At 41.4% G+C, this 11,112-nt stretch overlaps 1 protein-coding gene across 1 annotated transcript; it reads left to right on the top strand.

Moving 5' to 3' along the window:
• Positions 1–1,192: 1,192 nt before the first annotated feature.
• LOC147004477 (melanoma-associated antigen 10-like) lies at positions 1,193–2,202 on the top strand. The gene has a single exon (XM_085837540.1). The coding sequence runs from the start codon at positions 1,238–1,240 to the stop codon at positions 2,198–2,200; it is 963 nt and encodes a 320-aa protein (XP_085693666.1). The 5' UTR covers positions 1,193–1,237; the 3' UTR covers positions 2,201–2,202.
• Positions 2,203–11,112: the final 8,910 nt, after the last annotated feature.

Below are 11,112 nucleotides of genomic sequence, written 5' to 3' on the forward strand. Positions count from 1 at the left end.
GGTTCCAGGATCATGAGAGTTCAGGTAGTATCCTCAAATGTATGTGTTAAGGAAAACTCTTTTACGGGCCCAACAAACACTTGTCCCTTCCCTGATCCACACAGTGCTGGGTGGGGATGTCTTGCTAACCACCCTATCTTGTATACAGGTCCCTGATATCAAGGAGCTGAAATCCCGGTAAAGTAGAGTTTGACTAGAGTCTTCAGAGGAAAGAAGATCTCAGGAGTGTCAGGACTGAAGGTGAGGACTGAAGATGTCCTGCATTTAAACAAATGGGAAATGTCCCATACCTGGCCTGCTACAGGCTGTGAAGAAACCAAGGGCTATAGATAACTTCCCTCACCTCTTACCTCTTTATAACAGAAATAGGCTCCTGACTAAAAGAAACTAGCCTCAGATCATCAGGTGAAGCAGTACAGTACTTGTCTTTGATGAAGGAGAGTGTTCGGCAGGTCTGACAATTCAGGACACATGAAAACCATTAAATTTTCTCATTTCATGTAATTTAGTTTGAACATGTATAGCCATGTATGAATCTATCTTAATACCCTTTATTAATTTGTAGAGGGTTGGATATGTAAGAGTTTGCTACAGGCCATCAAGAGGGCACTGTCCAGTCAATGACAGAAAACATAAGGGCCCAAAATGATCAGTGAAGACACCATTCACTTCAAGTAGTGTTATCCCATGCCCCCCCCCCCAACCCAGGTCATCTCTGCCTTTGTTTTACAAATAGGGTCTAAGTTAGCAACTAGCTCTTTGCAGCTATGGGATGGTTGCCGCATCTCTTATAATGAGTGTAACCTGGAACACATGAAAATCATCCTCTGTGTTAGTGCCTGCACTCTTTTACAAAGTCAAAGCTGTGTAGTCTCAGAACTTAGAGGGATGCCTAAACTGATATTATATATCAATGGTCCCAACAACTGAGAATACTGACTCTCCACAATACCTCAAATATTCCCATGGTACACTGTGATTATCTGTTGTGATACCTGCCTGCACTCCATATGGCAGGGGGGCCTCCTGTTTCAGGCTTTCAGATTCCAGGATTGCTTAGAGCCCTGTGACCCTAAAACACTCCTCCGGAGCTCTCAAGTATCATGACATTTTGAATTTTGTGGGACATGATCTGCCTTAAGAATCCACTCACCCTCTTCTTTCTCCATCAGACCTGTGGATCCTGCCTGCTGGGATTGGAACACTATCCTGCCTACTGTTACCTAGGATAGTCAAAATGGCTGATTCCTATAAGACCCAATACTGCTACCTCCAAGAGAGTGCTCAGGCCCAACAGGAATTAAACAACGACCAGGAGACCATGGAGACATCAGAGGAGGAGGAAGGACCCACCACCTCAAATAAGGTGTGTGGTAGTGGAATACCAAGTCCTCTCCAGAGTCCTCAGAAAGCCTACTCTCCCTGTGTGGCACTGGCCTCCATCCCTGATAGCCCATCTGAGGAAGCTTCCATCAAAGGATCAGAGGCCCTGGAAGACCCACTGTATTTGTTGCACAATGCACAGAACACAAAGGTGTATGACTTGGTGGACTTTCTGGTTTTAAATTATCAAATGAAGGCAATCACTACCAAAGCAGAAATGTTGGAAAGTATTGGTAGAGAGTATGAGGAGTACTACCCTCTGATCTTTAGTGAGGCCTCTGAGTGCTTGAAGCTGGTCTTTGGCCTTGACATGGTAGAAGTGGACCCCTCTGTCCACTCCTATATCCTTGTCACTGCCCTGGGGATCACCTATGATGGGATGATGACTGATGTCCAGGGTATGCCCAAGACAGGTATCCTCATAGCTGTACTGAGTGTCATTTTCATGAAGGGAAACTATGTCAGTGAGGAGATTATCTGGGAAATGCTGAATAACATAGGGTTGTGTGGTGGGAGGGATCCTTACATACATAAAGACCCCAGGAAGCTCATCTCTGAGGACTTTGTGCAGGAAGGGTACCTGGAATACAGGCAGGTGCCCAATAGTGATCCTCCTAGCTATGGGTTCCTGTGGGGCCCAAGGGCTTTAGCAGAAACCAGCAAAATGAAAGTCTTACAGTTTTTTGCCAGCATTAATAAGACTCATCCCAGAGCCTTCCCTGAAAAGTATTCAGAGGCTTTGCAAGATGAGATAGACAGGACCAAGGCCTGGATCTTGAGCAGATGCTCCAATTTCTCTGACCTGCACACATTCTAGTGTACTGGCATTTCCCTTCTAACCCCAGGTCAGATAGTGTCATTGATAAAATTCCTGTATCCTCATTTGAGAGGTGGCTGGAGGAGAGCATTAAGCATTTTTTATCACTCTGTTTGGGTGACTTTAGGATTCTTAGTAGTCCAAAATTTTAATAATCATAGTTTAAGGTCCAATACTTTTAGTTTTAAGTGCATGCAGTGTTGTTTTTCCAGGTTTGCAGAATGTTATTATTTTGAAAAGAAGTGGGAATGACTTCTGTATTAATTTGTTAAATGTCTCAAGAAACTAGTGACATTGTAACTTTAATTTTCTGGGCAATGGAAAATATGTGAAAGTTAAAAAAAACAAGAATAAAAGATTTTTCATCATCTCAAACTGTTTAGTATGTTGTGGTTAACAAATTAAAATTAAAAGTAAAATTATTAAATTGAATTCATAACACTATAATCTTCACTGGTTCCCTGTGCATACTAAAGTCCTCTGTTTGCAGTGGACCATTGGATGTATTAAGAATGCTACTCATTCAGCCGAAATGCCTCCAGTGTTGGTAGAGAAAGAAATCAGCTCTATATTTTCCTCTAGATAATTGGGGTAGAACTGAAGCCTGAGTCAATAAATTGTCTATATAAGATTAGAGCGTGAGCCTCAGATCTTTCAAAAATTTAGAGGTTTTTTTTTTTTTTTAATGATGATTAGAACTGGTTCAGAGTTTTGCAGAGGGTCTTCCTAAGGCAAGCACCTCAATTTGTATGCTGTATACCATAGCATTTTGTGATTTCTGGCCAAGTAACAACTCAAAAGATCTGTATGTCATGATCCAGGGTATCTTATTCTAGACCACACGTTCCAGTAATTCATGAGGTACACATGTTGGAAAAGAATTCTTCACTTATAAATTGGCATTAGAGTTAAGTAAATCATAATCAAGCTAAAATCCATAGGCCAAGAGGGATTCTGTAGAGAAGAGGTCTGTAGGGGGAGCATGAATGAATATACCTGAGAAGGGAAAATAGAATAAAAATTGCAGCATATAAGTGGTTGGATGTGGATGATAATGGGACAGATGGGATGATGGAATTAGACAGTACAAGGAAAGGCATTTGGAATTGGGGAACTTTTAAGTATGTTCAGGTGGATGCCTCTTGTAATGGAAACTTCTTGGAATCCATGAAGTTTATTTTGGTGACTGAATGTATCTGGCTTTGTTTTGAGGGTGACATGGTGGGGGCTGTCGTTGATACCTTCCCCTCCAGCTGCGTGGGTTTCCCAGTCTTCTCCTCTTTGCCTTAGGGGCAAGATGTACAATTTTTAGCTCCTTTTCCAGTGCTGAGTTTCACAGGATATTGCCTTGTTTCTGGCTTTGATGTGAATAGACTGAACCTCTGAACCTGTAGGCCAACCACAATGAAATGTTGTTGTTTATAAGATTTGTTTGGTTATGCTGCCTCTTCATACCCAGGGTCCCTTACTAATCCATTAATATAATTAGGATTTCTGGTAATGGAGGATATGTAGTCTGAACAGGCCATCTTTGGAGCACATGTAATGTTCCAGTGGTGGGAATACATTGGAGTTGCTTAAGATTTTAGCAGAAGGGTTCCATAGAGATTCCCAAACAACACATGCTGATGCCAGGACTAGGGTTTGTTCTCTGCAAACTGACACTGTGGCCCTATTGCCAGGGAAAATGTCACATAGTTCATTGGGTATAAAGAAGACTAGCTGGTACGTGCATGGTGACTCAACTCCAACATTCTAGGAACTTTTGTGTGGGAAGGTACTGGGCAGTCTATAAACAGTGTAAGATGGACATCAAATCTGCCACAAATCCTTCAACATACAATCTGTCATACCTATATAAAGTTCGGGGGCACTGCAAGAGGGCTAGTGGTATGAACTTGAAGGAGTAGGCAACCAATGTTTTGTTTAACCAGAGGTCCATGCTATGAGACAGATACATTGCCTAGACATGGAAACAGGGGAACCCAGAGACCTAGGGTTGAACCAAGTATGAATGGCCTATTGCAGAGTGTTATACTCATAGGTCAGTGCTTTTTTTCAGATAAGAGAGACTTCCTCCAGCATTGGATATGAGCAGGTGCAGAGACCCACAAGCATACATTATGTAAAGTTAGTGTTTAAATTTGAGGTCTCTGGACCTTCAGAGAAGAGATGGGGAAGCCTGGGGAATTTTTTTTTGAGGGGGGGTGGTCTGGGGAAAATTATAGAAATCAGAAAGGATGTGGGACATCAAGAGAACAAGGCCAACAAAATTAAATAGGAAGAGTTTGCACGGTGTCACATAAACTAAAGCAGAAAGCACAGGACCTGCATGGGTCTCCATCTCTAAGGATTACTGCTAAATAACATTACTGATTCCTGTTTATCATTATCATTATCATTATTATTATTATTATTTTAAATATTATTTTGATTTGTCTTCTACAATCCTATCATTATTTCCCTCTTGGTCATTCCTCGTTAGTTCCTAATCTCCCAGTATAAACTAAACAGAGACAGAGTGAAACTAACTGAGGTTACAACCAAATAGAACTATTATTATATCAGCATAATATATAAATATATCAGTTTCTTGTTTTACCTATTGTGACTTTGTGGCTCATCTCAGCTATTCTGGTATAAATTTCTCTCCAATCTTAATGATTCAGACCAGTTTCCCTTGGGTTCTAGATGAGTTCATCTGCTTTACCTCAAACTGTCTCTGGCAATCTTTTCTAATCACCTGCCTTTTTCTCACTCCATGGTATTTTATTCTCCACCTCCAAACTGTCCTTGTAAAACTCCCTCCCACACTCATCTCTTTTAAGTAGCCTCCCATTTTTTGTTTGAGAGTTGGGCCTATTCTGCCACACACACACCAGTGGAGACTGCATGACTGGCCCCAAAGCTTGGACATAGTTCTGAGGCAAAAAGCTTTATGGAAACTTAGTCTCTTGGAACCCTGGCATCTCATAGCAGGAATGCTCCAAATTTGCCCTTGTGTCAGTTGTTGAACAGGTCTGTGTGCTTCCCTTCAGTAATGTTTAATTATAAGCGCCCCCAAGGAATGATTTGACATATAGCTAAGTTAGATTGGCCTCCACAAGTGTTCCAATATCTTAGGAAATCATTGAGCCAACCTTGGGCTTTGGATGTATTAAGAATGCTACTCATTCAGCCGAAATGCCTCCAGTGTAGGTAGAGAAAGAAATCAGGCATTTCAATTTACTGGAAAAGAGCTGGAAATCTCAGGGCTAGTTCTGCAAAGTAAACTTAGAATAACAGCTGAGCCACTTCCATGTGCAGGAATTTAAATATCCTAGGGAGATGGTGGATTATACAATAGACTAGAATTGTACCTATGGCAAGGGCATAAAGCCCTTTCCCCTGTCTTCTAAAAATAAGCTGAACTTAGGTGGGTCTGCTTTATATCCCAGTTGTCAACACTGATTTTTATCCCAGTTGTAATCCATGGCTGGATCCTGTCAGCTTTTATGTATGCATTTCTCTGTTTTGTGTAAAGGGTCATTTTGCATCGGGTAACATCATTGTACCTTGGATAACCTTAATGTATCACTTAACTTCCTTGTTTTCTTCTGTAATATAAGTCTGATGCTTGCTTTGAGAAATTACATTCTGACCCAACACTCTCTCTGGTGTTTGTGTCTGTTTGTGAAGTTTTTGCTGACTCCTTGCCCAGCTGAGTACCTGAACCTTGATTCTCTAGTGTGTTGAGGGACCAAATCATTCCAGTCCACTGCACTATCCTATCTCTCACTCAGTCTTTCCAATGTTTTTATGATTTGTTATTTTTTCTGCCCTCAAGTCAACTTTACTTTCATAGTTGGCTACTTCCTTCTACAAATAACTTTACCTTCATTATGTGAGATTAAAGGTGTGTAATAATTGGGTCTGCATTATAACTAGTGGGAATAAATGTATGTAATTCCAGCCAGAATACAGTGCCCTCGAAGTACTTTGGGTATGATCTCTTGGGAGAACAGCCATGTTGCTTGATTCAAATTCTCTACACGTTATGGATATTGGCTTGGTGGTTTTGTTGGACTCCTTACAATGGGAGAGGATGTGAGATGCCATTTTTTCCATTCATTGGATCTTTTCTTATTTTATATTACAAATGTTATCCCCTTTACAGGTCTCCCGTCTGGAAAGCCCTATCCCCTCCTCCCTCCACCTGTTTCAATGAGGGTGCTCCTCCTCTCATCTACCCACTTGTACCTTCCATCTCTGAGATTCTCATAAACTGGGGCATCAACCCCCCAGAGGCCCAATGGCCTATCCTCCCACTGATGTCCATCAAGGCCATCCTTTACCTCATATGCCATTAGACCCTTCATATATACTATTTGCTTGGGAGTCCAGTCTCCAGGAACTCTTGGGGATCTGGAATTTGATACTGTGGCTCCAATCATGGGGCTGCAAACTGCTCCATCTGCCCATTTCTTACTATTTCATCTGGGACCTTACACTTAGTCCAATGGTTTGCTGTGAGAATCCTTCTCTATATTTGTCAAGCTCTGCCAGAGCCTCTCAGTAGACAGTCATATCAGGCTCCTGTCAATAAGCACTTCCCAGCAAACACAATAGATTCTGGGTTTGGGGACTGCATATGGAAAGGATTCTAAGTCTCCTTCATGATAAAAGTTTTAGAAAGATTAGAAATTCCATGTCCATACCTAGACATAGCAAAAGCAACATACTGTAAGGCAGTAGCCTACATCAAGCTAAAGAGAGTGGAACTTGAAGCAATCCCACTAGAATCAAGGAATAGACAAGGCTGTTGACTCTCTCCCTACCTGTTTTAATATAGCACTGGAAGAGTTTGATTGGAACAAACCAAAACAAAACGAGATAAAAAATCATGTGACAGCAGATGCTTGATAGGATGTGGAGAAAGAGGAACACTCCTCCATTGCTGGTGGGATTGCAAACTGATAGAACCCCTCTGGAAATCAGTTTGGTTTTTCTTCAGAAGTGTGTCTCTGAATCTTTGTCCTGTGCTTGTTACTCCTCTCATCCTATTGGTTTGTCTTGTAGAGCCTTGACATTTGAGAAGTTTGCCTTGTCATACTGACAAGCCTTTTGTAGTGTTTGGTTGCTGTTGTCCTTGGAGATTTCCACTTTTTGAAAGAAGAATCATATGGGGAGTGGAGCATAGAGAGGGGAGGTGTGAGTAGAGCTGTATGGGGTATATGGAGTAGAAAGTGTAGTTAGGATGTTTTGTCTAAGAAAATAACCTATTTTGTATTAAAATATTAGTCCATATAAATTGCAAATAATATTTAGAGTAAGAATAAAACCTCAAAGAGATTTTCCAAGGTTAAACAACTTTATAAATCTATGATTTATATACTGAGTAATTGATAAGACAGCAATCTTGATCTTATAGAAACTAAACTTATTATTATTTAACATTCTTCTCAAAATATGTTATTTAAACTAACAATAATTTTTTAAAAGCTTACTGCATTAGTGCAAAATAATTTGTGGATTCTGTGGCTGTGTCCTGGAAAGCTGAGAACATAGATGTCAATCGAGGCTTTTGTCCAAGTCCCAGTTGTTTTCCTCATTAATCCCCTGTTCACAAACATGTCTTTTGTACCCACCCACCTGTCTGTCCCTGCTGCTTTTTCTTTTCTGACCTTCCTTCTGCCTCTGGAAACCAGAAAGGTTTCACTGCTGTCCTTGTAACAGGGTCCATTGCAGAAGTCTTGTCCCTACCAAACAGCACAGCCTTGTCCCCTGAAGGCAGTGCACCTTGGTCGGAGAGGCTCAAACTGGGCTGGGATTTAGGTACTTAGAAAGCTACACATTTTACCTTTCCAGTGTGCTAGGCATTCACTCTGTCTTTTTGGATAATTTGTTGTGCTTGGGTCTATTACCCTGAAATATGGAAACTGATTTTGTTATCTGGAAAAGGAGTTTATTCCCATGGACAGATTTAAAATCAAGCAGATGTCTTTGAAAGAGAGACTGGAACTGATACAATGGTAGTTTGAGGAACCAAACTGTGCTGGATAATTTTATGTAGTGAGATACAAGCTAAAGTCATTTGAGAGGAAGTAACCTAAATTGAGAAAAGAGCTATAAAAGATTGGATAGTAGTCATGGGTTTGAACATTTTCTTAATTAATGATTGTTAGGAGAGGGGTAGCGCTTTGTAAGTGATACCACCATGGGCTGGTCATATTGGGTTCTATATGAAATCACATTGTGCAACCCAGGTGGTCAAGGTAGTAAGCAGCACTCCTTCATGGCCTTTGCATTATCTATGGACTCCAGGTTCCTGGCCTAATTAAGGACCAAATGCATGCATCTCACTCTTCCCTCACCCTCACCCATTTCCTTGGAATCTAGGGCCCCTTTCTTTTATACATGAACCCTGCTTTATATAAAATATAATCTAAGACATGTTGCAGAAATTTTCTGTCAAAAATCACAATAGTGTAAATATATTTTCCTTTAAATTCAATATTGCAATACGTGGAAAAACAAAAGGCTAGGGAAAACATAATCCTACAATGTGGAAAAAGGAAGAAGAAGAAGGGGAAATTGCAAATACTGAATTAAACTTTAAGGCATATTTCAACCCTGATGTTGAAACAGTGACATAATTTAACTGTGCTGATGGGTCAGACATAAATATATTTAAGAATTGTGTCCAGATATTGTCTTTGCAGCTGCTCCCACCTTCCCCTCATGCTCTGTCCAGGCGTAATTAATTTTGTCTGGAATGTGTGATTATCAGGAGTTCATTATTTCCAAAGACTTTCCTGGATCCATCACCCTGGATAGTGCAGGTAGGAATGGGAGCAGCACACTGTGTGGTTCTTCATGCATCTGAAGACACTGTCAACATGAGCTGGCAGAGCGCAGAGGGGCCCCTGTAGGAGTTCCAGGTATCCAATAAACCCCAGCAGAAACTTTTCCAGTCCTCCCAGTAACATTATTGACCATGTGGAAATTACACTTGCCAGGTTGACCAAATACTGTTCACATGGGAACAAGGATAGGGCCCACAATGAATCAGGGTGCCAGCAGGAGAGGGCATTTTTAGCTATGTCCCATGACCCACTGAGAGAGTAAACATTTCCCTGTCCAATGCTCAAACTTCACCATTTATATTGTGTCCTAACTAGATGGAGGAATCTCGCCACAGGACTTTAGCTCTCCACCACAGTTTGGTTTGGGCTATGGTCCTCAATTCCCACCTCCTGATCAATTTGCCCTTCTAGGGCTCCTTTTTCCACCTGCCACCCTAGAGGCTGCCCAGATGGCCTTCCCATCACCCCTATCCCGGGCTATTTGGTTCATGAGGAAATTCCCAACAGCCTCCTGTACTTCATGTAAATTTTGCCACATAATGCAGTTTTCTGACCTATCATTTTTTCTTTCCTGTTCTCCCTTATGTTCCTCACCTCAAAATTCAGAAAAGAAACATTTTTAAGTTTTGGATCATCCTCCGTCTTTATGTGTTTTTGAAGCTATGTCTCATGTAAACAAAGGGGTTTGTTTCCTCATGTCTATTTACTCCTGTCTTTCTGCCTTGGGTCAGTTCAACCTTAGGGAGATGCCTCAAAGTCTATTGTGTATCTTATAACCCTAACAGAGGACACATAATTATTACAATTACTAGAGACACAACAGTCCATACCGCAGAAGATTGATGGCCATTTCTTTATGTCATGTTATTTTTCTGCTAGTCACTAATTGGTCCTTTGTGTCACATGTGATTTCTCAAGAAGATTTCAAGAAAGGATTTCATTCCAGACACAGAGAACACTTGCAGAGCAAAGTAATGTTTCCACTTGCCCAAGACTTTTATGCAATGAGTTTATTGAGAGTAAATTAGTTGACAAAAAGTCAGCTATACTCCTGGAAAGAACCCTGATAAAAGCAGCAGGCACACCTCTGAAGCATATCACTCAAGCCTGGAAGAGCCCCAGAATCTAAAGAAAGAAGTGTGTAACCCATAACTTTGAAAACAGTAAAACCACACCACTGAAGGGCATTGTTGGGCTGAATTTGACCTTATTTATGCTGTCCGGAAGACATGCAAGCAGTCAGGCAGTCAGGCAGTCAGGCAGTCAGGCAGTCAGGCAGTCAGGCAGTCAGGCAGTCAGGCAGTCAGGCAGGTAGGCAGGCAGGGAAGGCAGGCAGGCAAGCAGGCAGGAAGGCAGGTTCTTAGAAGCCAGTTCAGACAACTTGATCTATAAGTCATTGCTCTTTAGAGATGGAGTGCTGCAACAAATATCACCACTAGACAGAAATGTGAGCCATTTTTCTCCATCTCCCAAAAGAGAAGGAAAATGTGAGTAAGGTTTGCTGCATCGTACCTGGCTAACTTAGTACATTTGTTTTAAATCTATGAGAACTCCAGCTTCCTGAGGGACAAGACAGAGCTCCTTGGAATATTGATAGGAGCAAAGGAGAAAATGAGCTCAGGCATGCCAGTCACAATCTCAACTCAGAAGGGCTGAGGAGCTCTGGACTAGTACAAGTAAGATGAAGCTTTTACCTAATATACATTTCCAGTGCTGCCTAAGGCCAAGGAAAGTTGTATATAGTGACTGCAGCAGTTTAACAAGAAAAAGACACATGCAGGCAGCCTTTCTTAGGGGCCTTCTAATGCCATTAAAAAGTGCAAAATCCCTGTAAGTGACACAGACTTTTGTCCTTCTCAGGAGACCAGAGTCCCATTAAAGGGGACACATCTGAAAATGATGTAGATTTCCCATCAGCTACTGTTGAGATAGACATGGCTGTGCATGTGCCCAACATCTCCTCATGGTACCAGAGATATGGGTACCTGTTGTCTGTGTACAGCACTTGCAGTTCCAAACTGAAATCTGCCCTATCAGCCATATCTCTAAGCGAGTCAGTTGAGGAAG

The sequence above is a fragment of the Mus caroli genome, unplaced genomic scaffold (genome assembly GCF_978045245.1).
Source record: "Mus caroli unplaced genomic scaffold, Mus_caroli_1 scaffold_5, whole genome shotgun sequence".
Classification (NCBI taxonomy): Eukaryota; Metazoa; Chordata; class Mammalia; order Rodentia; family Muridae; genus Mus; species Mus caroli.

Coding starts and splice junctions, on each gene's coding strand:
- LOC147004477 (XM_085837540.1), top strand. CDS start 1,238: ATGGCTGATTCCTATAAGACCCAATACTGCTACCTCCAAGAGAGTGCT.